Here is a 20,071-nt window from a genome sequence, read left to right as displayed (position 1 = left end):
AAATTTAGTTGAAAGGATTTAGGATTATAACCGAACCTTTAGTATGGGAGGAAATAAGGTATACAAAATCTAAAATTAATCTCCGTATCCATTAGTGATGAGACTAATGTAATATCTATACTTATATTAAGTCTTTCACTAAGTTGGTGTTTTAGCATCAACTTAGTTTTGGAATTACTAAATTACCCTAGCATATACAAATTAACTTATATTTTTATAATGATATTTTTGTCTTTTTCATATTGTTGGAACCTGTAGTTTTGGGATTTGCAAGAAAATTGAGCAGTGCCAACTACTTCAGACACCAGTGAAAAACAAAGAAGAACACACAATATATTTACACAATTCGGTTTCTCTATGTCTGCAGGGCATTGCCCAAAAAGATAATATGTTACCTTAACACCTTATACAACAAGTGATTACAAGCTTTAACACTTACCATATTAGCAACTTCACTTTTGCAACTAAGATCTAAATCACTTTCCTCCAAGTTGTCCCCTAAGCACAAATTCTCCACACCCTTGAAAATAAATTCTAAATAACATAGTACGTGCTAAGATCTCCACACCCTTTTACCTATACAAACCTTTCAGTATATAAGGGCTTATAAAGATAGAAATCAATTAACATCAATCCCATCAAAATAGCATGATAATCATAATGGATAATATCTTCAACATGACCAGGATAAATCTTTAAATCTTCAAGATATGTTACCAAATTACTCGATCCAATCTAATTCCTTAAAAAGGAAAGTCAATTTCCTTAATCCAAACCATCTTAAAGACTAGTTCCCAAAATAGTGTTTAGATATCATAGATGAACTTGCATACGTCCAAGTATCAATAAAATTATAACAAAATTTTTTTATATAAATTTGTCAACCCAAAATATGGTAAGTTTATGAGTTAAGTAGTGCCAAACACTACTTGGTACTCAACAAATATAATAAATTGATAAAAATTAATTATAATAAAATTTAAACCTGAAATTCAATACATAATAAACAATTAACTTTTCATAGCAACCATGCATTAATTAACTTTTATGTGACTTTCTATTAAATATATTTGTTATATAATTTTTTACATGTGTCATAAATCTAGTTTATGTAAAATTCTTTATAGAATTTTTGAAGGGCGGAGATCTAATATTAAAAGTTACATATTTAAAAATTAATTTGAAAAAGAAAGATGAATAAATGAAAAAAATGAGAATGGATAACATTTACATAGTAAAAAAAAGAGTTTTTTAATAATAATAATAATAATAATAATAATAATAATAAAAGATTATTACTGATTTCGTGGGACTTTGTACAAGTTGCAAGATAACAAGATAAGGTTGTCTTGCAAGATGGCTACTAATTGGTAAAGCCAAATCCAAAATCAGAAAATCTTCTTCTGCCCTCCGCAAAGTAAAAACCCCTTTGTTTTAAAAATCTGATCGCTGCTGCTACTCTGGTCCGGATCAAGAAAAGGAAATGTTAGGTGCGCTTAGTGCTGCAAGTTTAACACTTGGTCTGGCTGGTGCGCCAGCAGCATTCACCGCCCAATGCGGCAATGGTGGCGCTGCCAAAGCCTTAGCGTTTCCTAGTAGCAGCAACAGCAGCAACCGCGCCCAATTGTTGGTTAAGAGCTCATTCACTTCCACTTCCAGGACTCCACCATCCTTTAGGACAGCCGTTGCTGCAGTGGACTCCGACCAGCTCAGTCCCGACATGGTACTCCTTTTGTATCTATTATTTCTTTACCATCGTCTATCGAATATCAAATAGTTGCATTAATAGGTATTTGAATCTTGATACACTGCAATCTTCTGTGCATTACCCACTGTGTAGATATATTTAACTGCTTTTAATCAGGTAGGACGGCTATCACTCGTTTGCCTTATTTGTTAGTTATACCATTTGATTTCATGCCAAACCAATTTCTAGTCTAATTTATGCACCCATGTATTCCTTCTCATTGCCTTCTTCCTTATTGTGCTAAATAGCTAGCTTTCATTGATATACGATCTAGTAGGAAGGTGCTATTACATATGCTTATATCAAAACTGATATTGATTGAGTTTCTATCATGAGTTCAGTGACTCCAACGTGGTCATTGAATTGACAAAGAGCCTCATCTATCTATACTATATACTAAGCCCCCAATTGAGTTGGTGACAAAAGGATTAAATTACCATTGTTACAAACTATATTATTTTGAGGATGTTTTGGCTTTTTATATCTTTTATATAAAAAATAGAAAAATATAGTCATAGTGGGCTTTGAAATTAAAAGACTATGATTTTTAACATCTTCACTTTAATATTTCAACTAAAGCTTTATTTATTAATTAAATCATTTTTTATAAATATATTTGTTACATAATATCGTGATTGTACTATAATTTAGTATTTTATAAAATAAATGGTTATTTATACACTAATATAAAGTGTTTGATTGACTTTCGTGTCACGAATTAAGTGATACCAACTGTCATTGAGTTGACAAAAAAGCCTCGTATTAGAACAAATAGTTATGTACATAAAAATAATTATGTCATTGAAATATTAAACATGTTTTATTTTTATAAAAAAAATTTCCACACCCTTAAAAACTTCTCTTTCTTTAAAAACTACCATGTGAGTGTGTTAATATGTACATAATTCAACAAGAAAGACCTGTTTGACTGTCACATTGATACTTTGATTGAACAAAGCCGTTGCATTTTATTGTTGAGATTTGAGAAGCAACAAAGTGGTAAACAATTCAAATATTTCCCCTTCTAATTGCCTCAGGGTATCATTTAACTCCATCAGTTTCCTAAAGCATGTAATCCTTCATAAATAAAATCAATAGCAGGAAAGAAGGTCGAAATGTGTCGATTTCTGAGATGCTTTTTCTTTCATTTTGATGATGAAGATCTTCTTGAGAATCATCCTCTATTTAAAGGTTTCATGGTGCTGTAAAATTTAAATAATAATAATAGAAACAGTGCCAAGAGGCCATGCTGATTTTCTGTTCAGAGTGATATTAGTAAATAGGCTTTTCTGGTGGTATGAATTACTTTGTGGTTCTGAAATTATTCTTATTTTCCAGCAACAATCCAAAAAATACTATTTTGTTGTTGCGAATGCAAAGTTCATGCTTGATGAAGAGGAGCACTTCAAAGAACTTTTGTTTGAGAGGCTTCGTTACTACGGAGAACGCAATAAAGAGCAGGACTTCTGGCTTGTAATTGAACCCAAGTTCTTGGAAAATTTCCCTGACATCACAAAGAGGTTGCGCAGGCCTGCTGTTGCTCTGGTTTCAACTAACGGCCCTTGGATCACGTAAGGCTTGAAACCAAAAAGTTTCTTTTAGTTTTAGCATCCTTTTCATCTCTTTCTTCCTACTTCCTATGTGCCTACTGATAAAATCTGAATATTAAAAGACTAGTATTTAAGCTAGTGTCATTTGCTGGGCTCAATTACCTGCCACCTTGGTTAGGACTTCATCTAGGAGATGTTAAACCTCAAATGGAGCAAGTACAAAATACCCTAAATTCACGTGCAATTGAATCCTTTGTGAATTTGTCTGGTGATACATGAATCATACTCTTGCGTGACAGATCATATTTAAAATGCAAAAGGCAAGAGAAAGAACCATATCTGACTGTGGTGGTGATAATGCAGGAAAAAGTGCATCTTAGTTTAAGAATGGCTTGAAAACACCCATCCTCATGGTTGTAGGCAACACAAATGGAATTACATCCCAAACTATTTCTGAACCTTTTATTAGTGGGAATTAGCCATAGTTTTAAGATATTAGTATAGCAGGGAAGCAAAGATTCCTACTCGCATTTTGTTATATATGTCATTTTTAACTTGCATCTTTTTGCTCCTAATTCAATTTGCTTATCAGGTTTATGAAGTTGAGGTTGGACAGAGTTTTATCTGATAGCTATGAAGCTGACAATCTTGAAGAAGCTTTAGCTTCAAATCCTACCACTCTGGAGTTTGAGAAGCCAGAAAACTGGGTGGCTCCCTACCCAAAATATGAATTTGGATGGTGGGATCCCTTCTTGCCAACTGGAGTTAAAGTTTGAAGTACAGCATTTTTGGCTATCGTTTTTTTGTTTAGTTGGAACCATTACTATAACAGATGAAAGATTAATTAATGTGGGTGTCCATTTTGCATGAGTTGGTGCTTCCTAGAGACAAGTTGAAAATTTTAATCTCGGATGTTACAACTGCTAAGCTAATATCTTAACTCTAGCGTGTAGACCTCTATGTGTAGAATTCTCTTGATTTGATTCTCCCTTTTTCTTGAGAGATAAAGGTCAATAGTTCAAGACTCAAGAATTGCCTATGCTGAAGATCTTGAAATCTCGTATAAGCATCATAATAACTCTTGTTGAGTGGAAAACAACCCCTAATATGTATATGTGTGCCTTCGGATAACATCACAGCATGCATTCATTTGTATCCCTACTAATATTAAACTCTTTATATTATTTGAAGGTATTTTTGTCATTTCATATAAATAATAAAAATATAAATACAATTTGAACTTAAACATTTATTAATCATTTTAATTTTTTATAAATATATTTAATACATCACCCACATTTAAATATAATATAACCTCTGTCATTCGATGATGTCTGCTTCCCGGAAGATTCTCATTATCAACATCTTCATATCTAGGTAAATATTATCCAAGTTGAACATTGGACAAAGTAATCGAACAGAAAAAGATATCCAGCTGGACGCCATACCTTTAAGCGGTTAACCCATGATCCATATTTGTCAATCCAGGATACCAGACTATGTTGGCCCATCCAACAATAGGCCGTCCATTTTTATGTAAAAAGGTTAATAATAAGCCCACTTGGCTTGGTAGTTGCGTTCTTGACTTGACTTGACTTGGAAACAGGAGTTGGGGGATTTGGGATTAGTTGGGAGATGCAGTATGATTTTTATGGCGATCCATTCATTTCTATTTTCTCTCTCTGCTAACTCTGCCTTGAAGAAGAAGTAGAGCATACAGTTTGTGGGTTGGTGAAAATTGGGGAATGGAAGCTGTGGCAGAAGGGCTGTGGGGACTGGCGGATGAGTTTGAGAAGAAGGGAGAGATAGGGAAGGCGGTGAAGTGCTTGGAGGCAATCTGCCAGTCTCACGCTTCCTTCCTTCCCATCGTTGAGGTGAAGACTCGACTCCGCATAGCCACTCTTCTGCTGCGCCACTCTCACAACGTGAACCATGCTAAGTCCCACCTCGAACGCTCACAATTGCTCCTTAATTCCATACCTTCATGCTTCGACTTGAAGTGCCGAACTTACTCACTGCTCAGTCAGTGCTACCATCTCGTTGGGGCTATCCCTCCTCAGAAGCAGATCTTGTACAAGGCTCTTCACCTTACTTCTGCGGCGGCTCCCGAGTATGCTTGCACTTAAGCTTTTCCTATTAAAGATATTCTACTTCTGACTATATAATTTTTTTTTCTTTTACCCTAATTACTGTACTAGTACTTAATCTGATAGAGTAAATTACTAGTGTTAAACACTCCTTGAATTTGCAGTGTTTCGGCCAAGTTATGGTGTTGCAACTTCAATTCTCAGCTGGCAAACGCTCTGATTATTGAAGGAGACTACCAGAACTCAATCTCCACTTTAGAATCAGGTTATGTATCCGCTACTCAAATTTGCTATCCGGAGCTTCAGATGTTCTTTGTGGCTTCTATCCTGCATGTCCGCCTCCTTATGCAATGGGATGATCAAACTGCGAATGAGGTTGAGCGAGCTCTTCAGAGATGCAATCAGGTCTGGGAGACTATGCCCTCTGATAGGGTCAGTTGAGCTCTACCATCTCTTCTCTTTCCTTTTTTGTCTACTTGTTAATCTGTGATTTATATACAATATGGTACTAATTCCTTTTTCCTATCAAAGAGAGCCCACTGCATGGGTTTACTCTTTTACAATGAGCTTCTCCACATCTTCTATCGACTTCGTGTCTCTGATTACAAGAATGCTATCAAACACGTGGACAAATTGGATGCTGCTATGAAGCAAGATTCCAAGTCTCGGGGACAGCTTACCCGTTTTACTACTACCACAACCACTTCAGCTGGAAATGATTCTCTTGAACCCACATATTTTGGAAATGCCAAACGGGCATTGCAAGATAAGCTTTTCCTCGCACCACCTCCCATTAATGGGGAATGGCTGCCAAAAAGTGCTGTCTATGCCCTTGTTGATCTTATGGTCATCATTTTTGGCCGTCCAAAAGGAAATTTCAAAGAGTGTGATAAACGAATTCAGTCTGGAATACATATCATCAAAGGTTTGTTCTTTAAACTAAGACAGGATTGCTTTATTTTTGGGATTTCATTTCTTTTACCACCTTTCTATGATTGAGGATAAGATAAAAGTGGAGTAGAAGGGTTTATAAGTTCTATGTAGCCCCTTAGACTATATGATTGATGGATGCTTAGGATCTAAGCATTGATGTTTCTTGCAGAGGAACTCATCAGGCTTGGTATAACTGATGATGTGAGAGGTTAGTTTGCTTTTGTTATTTTTACATCTTGTATTTTTCGTCCTGAAGTAATTTTACATTTCTTACTGTTGAACTTAATTTTTCTTGAGTAGAAGTGGACTTGCAGCACTCCGCGATCTGGATGGCTGGTGTATATTTAATGCTGTTGATGCAGTTCCTTGAGAATAAAGTGGCTGTGGAGCTTACACGGTCTGAATTTCTTGAAGCTCAGGAGGTAGGTTTTATGGTTCCAATTACTGCCAATGAACTGTCTTCTCTCTTAAAACTTGAGCTTTAAAATCTTTGGATTTATTTGTTCAAGTCAGCTAGTGGTGTTTTTATTTCCCTACCTTTTTTTATGCAGCACCTTAACGAACAAATTGATAAGTTATCAAAAAGTCTATGCATGCATGTATATGTGGTTTATTTTATATTTTTAGTATTTATAAAGGTTTGAAGGATCCTTGATTTTGATTATCATGACAAATAAAAATGAGAGAGAGAAGAAAAGAAGGATTCTTGACTTTTTAGTTTTGATTCTCTCTTTTCTAAGCTGTGTTACATTGACTAACGTTAGTTAGCGTTAGGGTTGTTGAATATTATGGTTGTATATTGTACGAGTACAAATGTAGAATAACTTAATCTGATTGTCTTTAGCAACCAGGTAGTGACTTCCTTCCAATGATTTCGAATATCCCTTGCATGCTTATTTTGCCCCCTCCCCCCTATTTGTATTTTATGCACAGAAACATGCAGGGTGACTTTCTCTGACTTTTTCTTTAGCAAGATTATCATTTTACATCTTATTTTTCATCAGACACATAAATGCTTCATGCTGTACAATTATAAACTTCTAGATTGGCAGAATGCTCCTTAATTTTCTCCAGCCAAAAACCTGTATCGGTAATTCTTGAATTTGAATTACTAAGATAGCGTCTCAATCCCACAGGCATTGGTGCAAATGAAGAACTGGTTCATTCGCTTTCCAACAATTTTACAAGCTTGTGAGAGCATCATCGAAATGCTTAGGGGGCAATATTCCCATTCTGTTGGCTGTTATAATGAAGCAGCTTTTCACTATGTAGAAGCTGCAAAGGTATGTTGTTTAACTTGGCAATATTTTGTTTAGCTATCCCATTATGGCTTTTGAAATAGAGGTGGATAGTTAAAAGCTAATACCAATTAATATAAGCAAGTTCATTCTGTTTAGCTGGTGTCATCTAATGTACTATGCTTCTGTCCTGTTCTCTAGAAGAATATCTGTGAAATTTAAAGTGTGTATTTCGTTTCACATGTTCAGATAACTGAGAGCAAATCAATGCAAATCATGTGCCAAGCTTATGCAGCCATTTCATACTTCTGCATTGGTGATGCTGAATCGTCTTCACAGGTCAAGTAGTTGCTGGTTACAAAATTCTTTGTTGCTAAAAATTATAATTTAGTTTATGTTGTGTTTTTTCTTTCTAGTGTCTATGTTGTGTTTATTGATATTTATGTTGCATGTAGGCGCTTGATTTAATTGGACCAGTTTACAGAATGAAGGATTCCTTTGTTGGAGTTCGTGAGGAAGCAAGCATCCTTTTTGCTTATGGCCTTCTATTGATGAAGCAGCAAGATCTACAAGAAGCACGGTGAGCTTCTAATTTGATTAGTCTCATTTAAACTGAAAGATCATTGACTGTTTGGTTTAGGTAATTTGGTCTATCATATCTTAAGTGGCATTTGAAAGAACTCAATTTCCTTTTTCAAAGCATTTCTAGAATCCATGTTAAGTAATAGCTATAACATCTATGTTACTATGTGACGCAAGAGCTTAATTTTATAATATTTTATTTTGTTATTTCAGTTTATTTTATATTATTTAGTTTAAAGTATTAAATATCTTATTTTGGACAGCTAGGATTATTAGTTTCTTGAGGGTTAAGTTGAGGGTTAATAATAAAATTTTATTTGCAAAAGTCCATTTTATATATGTTGTAACATATTTACAACTTTTCTGATTATTATCTTTGAATTAATAAAGAGGCCTGGAGACTTTCTATAACTCTCAAGTTTTCTAGAGTTTCAAATTCTTTTCTTATTCGTTTTACAGCCTTAATTCTTTCAATTATGGTTGTTTTCTTCCCTAAACCATATCAATTTTGGCATTAGAACTTAATTAGATCCTACGGTTGCTATTAAGCCATGGTTGGACATAGTAGATATTAAGGAAGCGGAAGTCAAGGTCAAGAGACAATATTGACTGCAATTTATGCTACATTGCGACAAGAACCGGCGGGAGTCCAGATGGAGATTCTGGAAGGTGCCCACAATTGTGTATGCCTTTGAATTAGATAGGGTGGAATTAAGATCAAAGTTGCTGATTTTCATGATAACATGTACGTGGAAGATTATTTGGATTGGGAAGTGTAAAATTAGAAAAATAAAGAGAAGAAATATAGAGTGAAGTCTTAATTTTCAGCTTGATTATTCCCTCAAGGTAGATGGGTATTTATGCTATAGGAAATGTACAAAACAAGACAAAGAAACAATGAAATTTCAATTGTTGTAATTGAGTCTATAATCCGTACAAGTTATAGCTTATAATCTCTATCATAATACTCCACAAACTGGAGCATATATATCATATGTTCCTAGCTTGTTATGTATATACTTGATTTGAGGTTTCTTGAGGACTTTAGTGAGAATAACTGCTAACTGATCATTGGAATTAACAAACTAGTGGCAATGCATCTGGACTCTATTTTTTGTCTAACAAAGTGATAATCTATCTTTATGTGTTTGGTCATTCCATGAAACATTAAATTTGAAACAATATGCAATGCTGCTTGATTATCACACGTCAACTTCATTGGACTAATTGTTTCACCTCAATTCTTGAAGTAGTTATTTTAACCAAGTTTACAAGTGACTAAGGCCATGGCTTGATTATCTGCTTTTGCACTTGATCTTACTACAACATCTTATTTTTTACTTTTCGATGATAATAGATTCCCTCCTATGAAGACATAATATCCTGAAGTGGACCGTCTATTTGAGGGAGATTTTACCTGATCAACATGAGTATCTGAAAACCTGTGTGTTTCCCTTATCTTCATACAAAAAGCCTCGCTTAGGGGCACCTTTGATGTATTTAAGGATGCGTATTATTGTATTCCAGTGGCTATCACGTGGAGTTTGGAGAATTTAACTAACCACATTAATTGCAAAGAAAAGAAAGTATTTAGACTTGTGATAGTGAGATAATTAAGTTTCCCAATCAATCTTTGAGATTGACTAGGATCCTTTAGTGGCTCCCTTTTGTCCTGGAATAAGTTTAGCATTAAGATCTATAGGTGTCTCCAGAGGTTTACAATTCAACATTCGATAGCTCAATGCCTTCATGAACATCACCTGTTATAGCAATATCATTCACATACAGCACTAGATAGATGCACTGGCCATGATTGGTATCACGGTAAAAGACTAAGTGATCTGCTTCACTCCTTTTCATCTCAAATGCTTGGATAACAATGCTAGGTTCAAACCAGACCCTCAGAGATTGTTTTAAGCTATAAAGAGATTTCTGCAGTAGACATACTTAGACTCCCCTTGGGCAACAAAACCTGACAGTTACTGCATATAAACTTTTTTAGTCAATTCTCCATGAAGAAATGCATTTTCAAGAATAGGAATAATTGGGCTGAGAAGAATATGATCTCAAACTGAGGCTAGATTTGCTCACACTGTCAAGGCAAGTACAATAAAAATGTCTCTTGCTCTTGATCAATGACATTTTCAAAAAGAGGCATAATAACATTGGATTCATCCTTTAAAGTTTCAACTTAACCTAAATAGTTAGTCATGTCCTGTTGATTTTGTTATAGATGAACAAGATCTACGACAACTTCATAAATGCTTGGTGTATAAAGTCTTTGCCTTAGACCAAACTTTGTAACAGGTTTTGCAAGACTAAACATAGTAACTTTGCTTTAAGCAAGTGCCATAATAAACAACATAGTTGTGCATCAATTTTGGCCCAAGCATCTCTATTTTTTCATCAACTTTACTAGCATCCTTTTCTAAATGATCCTTGTATCCATAAATCACAATTCAATAGAAACAGGCCAAGAAACATAATTATTACTAATTCATAATTTGGCTGTAGTAATTGCACGATTGGCCACATACCTCCACAAACCATCTTGCTTTATTGTGGTGGATCGCTTTTTGATGATGGTGCATTTCATTCCTTGTTTTAAAACTTCTTATGCTACATATTGTTGAGTTCTTTTTTTTCAGGGTAGTAAGATTACATGGTGTTCCTACATCTATAGTTTTTGATAGGGATGTCAAATTAGGACATTTTTGGAGGACTTTGTGGTAGAAAATAGGAACCCAGTTGAATTTTTCAGTAGTTGTTATCCGCAAACGGATGGACAAACAGAGGATGTTAATTGAAGTTTAGGAAATATGCTTAGGTATCTTGTTAGGAATCATGTGAAGAGATGGAATTTGGTTATTCCTCAAGTTGGGTTCGCATACAACTTTGTTAATAGAACAATTAATGAGACTCCTTTTGAAACTGCCTATGGGCTTGAACCCCAACATACACTTGATTTAAGTTCCTTGACCACTTGGAAATAGGGTGAGTGCTGATGAGAAAGCTTTTGCTAATCATATATGGCAAGTTCTCTAGAGGTGATGGTTGCCTTAAAAGCAAGCAATGAGCTTTATGTTACTAAAGCTAATCTACATTGTCGAATTAAGGAGTTTGAAGATGGAGACTTAGATCTCGTACACTTGAGGCAAAAAAGGTTTTCAAAGGGTACTGATTACATGTTGGAAGTCAAAGAAGTTCGGGGCATGTAAGGTGTTGAGGAAAATAAGCTCTGATGCTTATGTGATTGAGTTGCCTACAGATTTGCATGTCATTTTAATGTTTCTTACTTGTATTCTTTTGAGGGTTTCGATGGGGATTTTGCTGAAATTTCTGAGCAGGTGTTGCAACTTTTTAAGTCTAAAAATTGAGGTTATCGAAGATGTCTTGGATTTTAAAGAAGCGAGGTCTAGAAGCGATAATAAATATAGGAGATTTTTGGTGAAATGATTAGGCAAAACAGTTAGTGAAAGTACTTGGATTGTAGAAGAAGAGCTGCAAAGTGTTGATCCAAAAATTTATGCTGAAGTGGTTGTAGTGGTGAAAGTTTTCTCGCAGGAATCAAGTTTCCCAAGCTGAGGAATAATGTAGATATTTTCTTTTATTATTTCTGAAAAAACACTCAGAGGAAAAAAAAATTCTCTTATTTTTCTACCGCTTTAGTTTACTGATTTATATAGAGAGAAATAATCATTTTAAAGGAAATAAATCCTAATTCCTAAGAATCAAGAATTGATATCCTAATTTCCTAAGAATCAAGAATTGAGATTAGTTTCTATTTACAATGGATTATAATGATTTCTATCCTTAATTATAGGGATTCCAATACCATCGATTTCTATCCTTATTCCAACACTCCCCTCAAGTCGGAGTGTAGATGTTAATCAAACCCGACTTGCCACTAAGTTCTTCAAACATGTTTTTGTTCAAACTTTTAGTTAACATGTTTGCAACTTGTTGTCTAGTAGGTAGGTAGGTGATGCATACTTCTCCGAGTATACTTTTTCTTTTATAAAGTGACGATCTATTTCCACATGTTTGGTCCGATCATGATGCAGGATTATGTGCTATGTCGACAATGACTGGTTGTCACAAGACATCTTCATAGGTCCGGTATAAGGCACTTTTAGTTCTCCCATAAGTCTTTGTATCCAAACTCCTTCGCATATACCATGAGATCCGCTCAATACTCGCCTCTGCCGCCATGCGTGCTACCACAGATTGTTTTTGCTCCTCCACGTGACGAGATTACCCCAAACATAACTACAATAGCCGCTTGTAGCGCCTATCATTAATGTAACACCTTGATGCGCATCGAGTGTAGACTTTCACGCTTGGTTGCTGATGCCTTCTTGAAGTATGTGCCTTTACCAAGAGTTCCTTTTAGATATCTTAGTATTCTATATGCGACTTCGTGTGCTTCTCCTCTGGGCATGCATATCTTGGCTAATAACACTTACATCAAGGCTATGTCTAGAGCAGGTGTGAGATAGGTAGATGAGCCTTCCTACTAGACGATATCTCCCCCTGTCGATTTCTTCTCCATCTTCATTAGTTCCCAATTTGAGGTTAAACTCCATAGGAGTTTCGGCTGGTTTGCTGCCCATCAAACTACCTTCCGACAGTAGATCAAGAACATATTTCCTTTGGGAAATGAAGATACCTTTTTTCGACCTTGCTACCTCCATACCAAGAAAATATTTGAGACTCCCCAAGTCTTTAAGTTCAAACTCTGTACTAAGGAATTCTTTCAATCTCAAAATTTCGCTCGAGTCATTTCCTGTTAATATTATATCGTCAACATAAACGATAAGGATGCAGCATTTACCCTCTTCCGAGTGCTTGTAGAACATTGTGTGGTCTGCCTGTCCTTGAATGTAATTTCTACTAGTCATAGCTTTTGCAAATCGGCTTAACCACGCTCGTGGAGATTGTTTCAGCCCATACAAGGACTTCTTCAACTTACACACTTGATCCTTGTTTTCTTCAAACCCGGGTGGGAAATCCATGTACACCTCCTCATTTAATTCCCCGTTGAGAAAAGCATTTTTTACATCCAATTGAGTCAAGTGCCAATCAAGGTTGGCAGCAAGAGATAGCAGGACCGAACGGTGTTTAGCTTGGGCGGTGCAAACGTCTCGTTGTAGTCGAGACCATAAGTTTGGGTGAATCCTTAGCCACAAGTCGAGCTTTGTATCGGTCAATACTACCATCGGGTTTAAATTTCGTAGTGAAAATCCATTTGCACCCGACGGTTTTTTTTCCTTTAGGCAGATCCGAGACTTCCCATGTTTCATTGTTTTTGAGAGCCTTCATTTCTTCCATCACAGCTTGTCTCCACTCAGCTGATTCAAGAGCCTCTTCTATATTTTTTGGAATTTTTACAGAATCAACATTAGTCACAAAAGCTTTGTAAGACTTAGATAAATTTCCATAGGATACAAATCGAGAAATAGGATGTTGAGTGCAGCTCCTTGTACCCTTTCGAACTGCAATTGGAAGATAGATGGATGGTGACGGAGGTGGGACTTCTGTTTCAGAACAATCCTCGGTTGGAGATGTAATTGGCACTGCTGTATCAGTTTCAGGAGAACGATTTCGTCGGGAGTAAACCTGTATTTGTTGTTTTCCTTGATCAAGTGGCTGTTGTACTTCGGTGGAGGTATTGTCATTGGGAAGGACGGTGTTAAATTCTTGCTGCATAGGGGAAACAACTAAATCTGGGATAGGTTTGTTTGTGATAATAGTAGTAGGATCAGGCGGTATAATGAGGAGAGTATTAAGGGTCTCATCTTCATTAAAAATCTCCTCCTGAAGATGAGATGTTGCGAAGTATGGTTCATTTTCAAAGAAGGTAACATCCCGAGAGACAAACATTCGGCGCAATGTTGGTGAGTAACACTTATAGCCTTTTTGTGTAGGGGAATATCCAATGAAGATGCAGGTGTGGGCTCGAGGATCAAGTTTGGATTGATTTGGTTGATGGTTATGGACAAAAGCTTTTGTAGAATATTTTGGCTGGAAGATTAGGCACATGAAATAGAGGGAAGGCCTTTAAAAGAGTATTTAGAGGTGTTTGAAAATTGAGGATCTTTGATGGCATTCGGTTTATAAGATAACAGGCAGTGAGGACAGCTTCTCCCCACAAGTATTTTGGAACATTCATAGTGAACATTATGGCTCGAGCCACATTAAGGAGATGACGATTTTTTCTCTCAGAGATCCCGTTTTGTTGAGGAGTGTCAAGACAAGAGCTTTGGTGTATAATGCCTTGGTCAGAAAGGTATGGACTTAAGACAGAGTTGAAGTATTCTCTCCCATTGTCAGTACGGATGGTGTGTATGGTAGAGTTGAATTGGGTTCGAACCATTGAGTGAAAATTTTGGAATACTTTGGGTGTTTCTGATTTTTCTTTGAGTAGATAGATCCAACAGACCCTAGTATGATCATCAATGAATGTTATAAACCATCTAGCCCCTGTAATATTTTTCACTCGGCTGGCTCCCCATAGGTCACTATGGATTAACGAAAAAGGTTGGGACTGAATATGTGGTTTTAATGGGTATGGCACACGGGTATGTTTAGATAATTGGCAAATTTCACACTTCAAGGAATTAATACTTTTATTTTGAAATAACAGCGGAAGATGTTTTTTCAAATACACAAAGTTTGGATGTCCTAACCTACGGTGCCATAACATAATAGTGTCCTCTTTTGAAGTGGATAGAGCCAATCCCCCTTGTATACTGTTTTTATTCCAAATATATAGTCCATCATCAACTTTAGCAGTGCCAATCATCCTCCCCGATTTCTGTTCCTGTATCACACAACCAATTGCAGAAAATTCAACAAGAACATTTTCATCCTTAGTAAGTTTACTAATTGAAAGTAAATTACAGGACAAGTTTGGGACATGTAGGACTTTATCGAGAGAAAACTCTCTGTCATTTGTACTTCTTCTATTCCAGCCACAGGTGAGTAAGAACCATCAGCTATGCGGATTCGAGATTTGTTATGACAAGGAGTGTAGGTGTGAAACAACGTGGAGTTACCTGTCATGTGATCGGAGGCGCCCGAATCGAGTATCCAAGGAGATTGATTATTAGATTCAAAAGCAATGTTGAGGGTAGTACCTTGAATGGCTAGAGATCCATGAGTGGTGGGAGTACCAAGTATCTTATGGAGAGTCTCAAGCTGTGTTTTGGTTAAGCGAACATCAAAAACATCATCAGCAGTAGTGGAGGAATTAATTTCACCTTGAGTGATTCCCCGATTGATATTCGAGTTATTTGTGATGTCTCGGTTTAGAGAAAATTTCATTGATATCACCCATTGGAGGACTAAACCAAGGAATTTTTAGGAAGGAAATTAGAGAAAAAATTAGGATCGAATGAATCCTAAAGCCCGATGCCATGAAAAACACTCAGAGGAAAAAAAAATTCTGTTATTTTTCTACTGCTTTAGTTTACAGATTTATATAGAGAGAAATAATCATTTTAAAGGAAATAAATCCTAATTCCTAAGAATCAGTAATTGATATCCTAATTTCCTAAGAATCAGTAATTGAGATTAGTTTCTATTTACAAGGGATTATAACAGATTTCTATCCTTAATTATAGGGATTCCAATACCATCAGATTTCTATCCTTATTCCAACAATTTCAGTTTATTTTATATTTAGTTAATTTTATTTAAGTCTACTACAAATTATAAAACTTTATTTGCAAGAAAATCTATTATATATGCTGTAACAGATTTACAACAGCAACTTTTCTGATTATTATGTTTGAATTAATAAATTAACCTAGAGGTTTTCTATAACCTTAAGTTTTCCATGGTTTTCATTTTCATTTTTAACTCGTTTTACAGCCTTAATTCTTTCAGTTACCACTGTTTCTTCGCTAAACCACATCAGTGAGTCAAAAACTGATTGTATATTTGAAAAGACCTATTCCTTCTTCCAATGCTACTTCTTCAGTTCAGTCCTCCCTTGTCCTATCTCACAGCACTGACGTATGCTTTAAATCCGATGCAAATGAACAGTTTCCTCTAGAATAGGGAAATTCATTTTATCTATGCTTCAGAGTGTTGGATTGAAGGTACCATTAGTGGTAAATGATGGTCATTAGAAGTGGTGAAAAGATAAGCAACATGCTCAAAAGGGCAGTGTATTTCCTATTTTATCAGTAGTTTGGGTAAAAAGAGAACATGTTTGGATGTACGCGATTTTTATATACTAATGCAAAAAAAAAAAAGAAAGATTTTTGTACTTCTACTACTGATATCATTAATATATTTTTGAAGGAAGAAAATATAATCACCTAAGAGAAGAAGACTTACTCTTGTTTATTATAGAATGCTAGAATTAATTTTATGGTTTAGGGTTTGGTAGGACTGCTATCTCTCTTAATCGGTTTGTGTAAAATTACAACTTTGATGCAGAAACCGGCTGGCCAAGGGTTTGCAGATTGCTCATGTTCAAATGGGAAACCTCCAACTTGTTTCTCAGTATTTGACCATTCTTGGGAATTTGGCACTTGCTCTTCATGACACTGGACAAGCCAGAGAGATCCTAAGATCCTCACTAACTTTAGCGAAGAAGCTTGGTGATATCCCAACTCAGATATGGGTTCTGTCTGTTTTGACAGGTATTATACCTTGCTTCGCAGGTTTCACTTATGGTTTGACTGTATTCTCAAAGTACTTCAATTATGAATATTCTTCATGCAGGTCTTTTTCAACAATTAGGTGAGAGGGGAAATCAAATGGAGAATGATGAGTACAGAAGAAAAAAGTTCGATGAATTGCAATCGAGACTTGCTGATGCACGTTCATCCATTTATCATATTGAACTTGTAATTACTGCGATTTTACTCAATATATCTGGTTTTGTAGTGGAACGCAGTTTGTGTAATTGGCAAAAGGTCTTAATTTGCTGCCACTTACCATTTTATTTTGTGTGTATTTTTCTAAGCAGATTGACAAAGTAAAACTTCAAGTTCAGCAATTTCATGAGATTGATATGAAGCGTACAATGGCAGGCGAATCTATGAGAGTCAATCTTGACATCCCAGAATCAGTTGGCTTATCAACACCAATGCCAGTCCCATCATCATCAAGGCTGGTTGATTTAGATACTGGAAGACGTGGTAAGAGAAAACTTTAACTTTTTTTAACATATTTTCTTGTTTATTTGATTTAGGGAAATGGTGTTAGCACTTGTATGTATAGATTTCCTAGTAAGGTTATTTTCAGAAAGACAGCATCACCCTTCTCATTGTTATTGCTGTTTAATGTCTTTTTCTTTAGTAAAAAGAATCGTCTCTAAAAAATTGATGCAAGCTATGTTATTGTTTTTATAAAGTAATTCAGTGCATGGTGAAAGAACATGAAATTGCTGGACAATGGCACAAGTCTATGAAGTCCTCACGCATAACACAAGGCCACATGGGTGGGGTTTGTATACCTTTCAAGACCACATTGTTGTGCACGTTCCATATATGCCATATTAAGACTAGTAAACTTGCGAATGCCTCTGTATCAAGCATCCTCATCGCATTCAAGCTAGTCGATGCAACTTACTACATCAATAAACAATAAATTATCATTAATCCCAACTTGAGTAAGGACATCATGAGATACCTGACAATTTTGCAAGGCGCGAAGGTTGTTATCCACAGGTGCACTATAACTCCCACATCTAGCATCATTAAACATGGGAGTAATGGCTATGTAACACCCCACTCTCGATCCGATCTCAAGATCCAGGACATGAGATGTCACACTCGTTGCCAAAGCAATTACGATATCATTTCAATATTCCATGAGACAAATTGTACAAACAATTAAATATTATTTCTTCTAAAAACATTATCTAATCAAATTTGCATCATGAGTAAGCTTACAAAAGCTCTCATACTAATCCAATGGTGAATGAGAGATTAAAATGTAAAAATTATAAAATTAATGAGTAATCTCGTGACATTGAAGGACTTATATCGTGACACTAAGTGTAGAAGTATGATGTTGAGACTTCAACCGAGGTGAGTTGTGACCTTGAAGACAAGAAATTGATGTTGTGACTTCAGTAAGGGAATGTCGCGACCTTGAGGGTAGGGTGATTCAATTTCGCGACCTCAGCAGGGGAGAACCACAACTGTGGAAACAGAAGCTCGATGTCACGACACCAATAAAGGAGTGTTGTGACCTTGAAGGCAATTTTTCCCAAATTTTACTTCATTCATCTTAAATCTATTAAATACAAATACTAAATGGTCAAAATGACCCCAAAATGCAACACAATACAATTTAGACATTAATTCAAAAGCTAAACTACCTCACTTGACCCAACAAGTACCTTTCAATATGTGATCATAAGTATATAATACATTCATTTACTTGGCAAGCATGAAACAACTCCATCACAAGTATAACAAGGTCAAATTGGTAAGTAAGCATTAACTCACTAGAGATATACATATGCTTAACATGAACCACATGTGGACATGCTCAGAATATAAACATTTCCATCATATATACCAATATGAAAACTTGAACCTAAGGACCAACTCAAAGGTTAAGTACATACCACTTGCAATTAACATAACATAATATCCGGATCTACTGGTCATTTTGTGACTTCGAGATTTACGAAACTTAGCACAAAAATATGCAAATCGTACGCTAAACAATAGGGGCCAATAGTACTTTCATGATTTAAATCAATAATCAATAAAAACAAGATATCAATACAATAAATATATTATTCATCTATCGGCTAAATCAATGTTCATTTTCATATCTCAAGTGCATAGTCTAATACCAAATTTCATTTGACGTTTCATTCATGAACACATAATTTCTTTTATCATCATATCTCAATTTCATATATGACATAGCATACTAAAAATCCATTCATTTCACATTTCTATATCAAATCAATAGATTCTTTTTATATCCTTCTTGGCCTTCAAAGCTCGTTTTATCCGGTTCATATGATCTTTCACATGTCATCTTTTGTTACTTTAATATTAACATACAAGGTAAACCATTCAATATTGGTATTTCATATCAAATATCATATAACACGATATATGTTTTATAATCTCTATTAACCAGAAATGAGCTCAAGATGGATACACGGATCACCCAACCATCACACCAATATACCTTACACCTAGTGCCTTATCGGTACGCCTGAAGTATAATTTGCGCTTCACATCCCATCGGTATAAATAGAAGTAAAGTGTGCTCTGCACCTCATGGGGACGTCCTAAATATAGTATGCACTCCGTGCCTCATCGGTATAAACCGAAGTATAATCCCGTATACTAATCCTATGGCATGCAACTATACCCGACTCTGCCCAAGACAGTTAATAGGGTAATCAATGTTCCAAACAAATATCATAGTTTCATATAATACTCATTTATACCATAATCATATCAATTTAATTCACAACATACCATATCATCATATACAAAAATGAATAATGAGACAAGTAGGATTCATACATCAAGTAAGCTAATTTGTACCAAAACACACACACACATTGAATTCAAATAATGAAAGTACAAACCATATTAGCTACTCATCTACAACTCTCGTTTTTCCTTTCTCTCGGGATGGTCCAATGTCTTCTTTAGCTACGTACGATAATTCACATATAGAAACGATATTAGTTTTCACCTATTCACACGAAAATCACATAATCAAACATAGTTTGCATTTTATTAATTTTAGCCCGTATATCTAAAATACTCATATTTTCCGGTATCTAACATCGAATCAAAATTTAATTTCATATCTTTCATTAAGTACCTTGTACTTTTAATCTTAATCCCATAATAATTTTTTATTCAATTTGGTCCCTAATGTCATAAAATTATCTAGAAAGCTTAACTTAACTTCTAACTTAATCATTACCAT

The 20,071-nt window shown here is 35.4% G+C and overlaps 2 protein-coding genes across 2 annotated transcripts; both read left to right on the top strand.

Moving 5' to 3' along the window:
• The first annotated feature begins 1,354 nt into the window (after positions 1–1,354).
• On the top strand, positions 1,355–4,336 carry LOC128039257 (uncharacterized). Its single transcript, XM_052627619.1, has 3 exons — positions 1,355–1,723; positions 3,086–3,318; positions 3,890–4,336. Exons 1-3 carry the CDS (start codon positions 1,484–1,486, stop codon positions 4,071–4,073), a joined length of 657 nt encoding a protein of 218 aa, XP_052483579.1. The 5' UTR covers positions 1,355–1,483; the 3' UTR covers positions 4,074–4,336.
• A 540-nt stretch (positions 4,337–4,876) lies between these two features.
• LOC105789720 (sister chromatid cohesion protein SCC4) lies at positions 4,877–17,484 on the top strand. The gene is made up of 11 exons (XM_052627618.1): positions 4,877–5,407; positions 5,549–5,816; positions 5,916–6,309; positions 6,487–6,525; positions 6,618–6,739; positions 7,454–7,600; positions 7,805–7,894; positions 8,011–8,135; positions 16,586–16,791; positions 16,874–16,998; positions 17,121–17,484. The coding sequence occupies exons 1-11, from the start codon at positions 5,043–5,045 to the stop codon at positions 17,307–17,309; spliced, it is 2,070 nt and encodes a 689-aa protein (XP_052483578.1). The 5' UTR covers positions 4,877–5,042; the 3' UTR covers positions 17,310–17,484.
• Positions 17,485–20,071: the final 2,587 nt, after the last annotated feature.

This window comes from Gossypium raimondii, chromosome 2, assembly GCF_025698545.1.
Source record: "Gossypium raimondii isolate GPD5lz chromosome 2, ASM2569854v1, whole genome shotgun sequence".
Taxonomy (NCBI): Eukaryota; Viridiplantae; Streptophyta; class Magnoliopsida; order Malvales; family Malvaceae; genus Gossypium; species Gossypium raimondii.
This window is presented reverse-complemented; position numbering and strand designations above follow the sequence as displayed.

Bases quoted from the DNA above. Each gene is read 5' to 3' on its own strand.
- LOC128039257 (XM_052627619.1), top strand. From the start codon at position 1,484: ATGTTAGGTGCGCTTAGTGCTGCAAGTTTAACACTTGGTCTGGCTGGT. The intron at 1,724-3,085 runs GTACTCCTTTTG...CTTATTTTCCAG, and splicing joins ACCAGCTCAGTCCCGACATG to CAACAATCCAAAAAATACTA. The intron at 3,319-3,889 runs GTAAGGCTTGAA...TTTGCTTATCAG, and splicing joins ACTAACGGCCCTTGGATCAC to GTTTATGAAGTTGAGGTTGG.
- LOC105789720 (XM_052627618.1), top strand. From the start codon at position 5,043: ATGGAAGCTGTGGCAGAAGGGCTGTGGGGACTGGCGGATGAGTTTGAG. The intron at 7,601-7,804 runs GTATGTTGTTTA...TCACATGTTCAG, and splicing joins ACTATGTAGAAGCTGCAAAG to ATAACTGAGAGCAAATCAAT. The intron at 16,792-16,873 runs GTATTATACCTT...TTCTTCATGCAG, and splicing joins GGTTCTGTCTGTTTTGACAG to GTCTTTTTCAACAATTAGGT.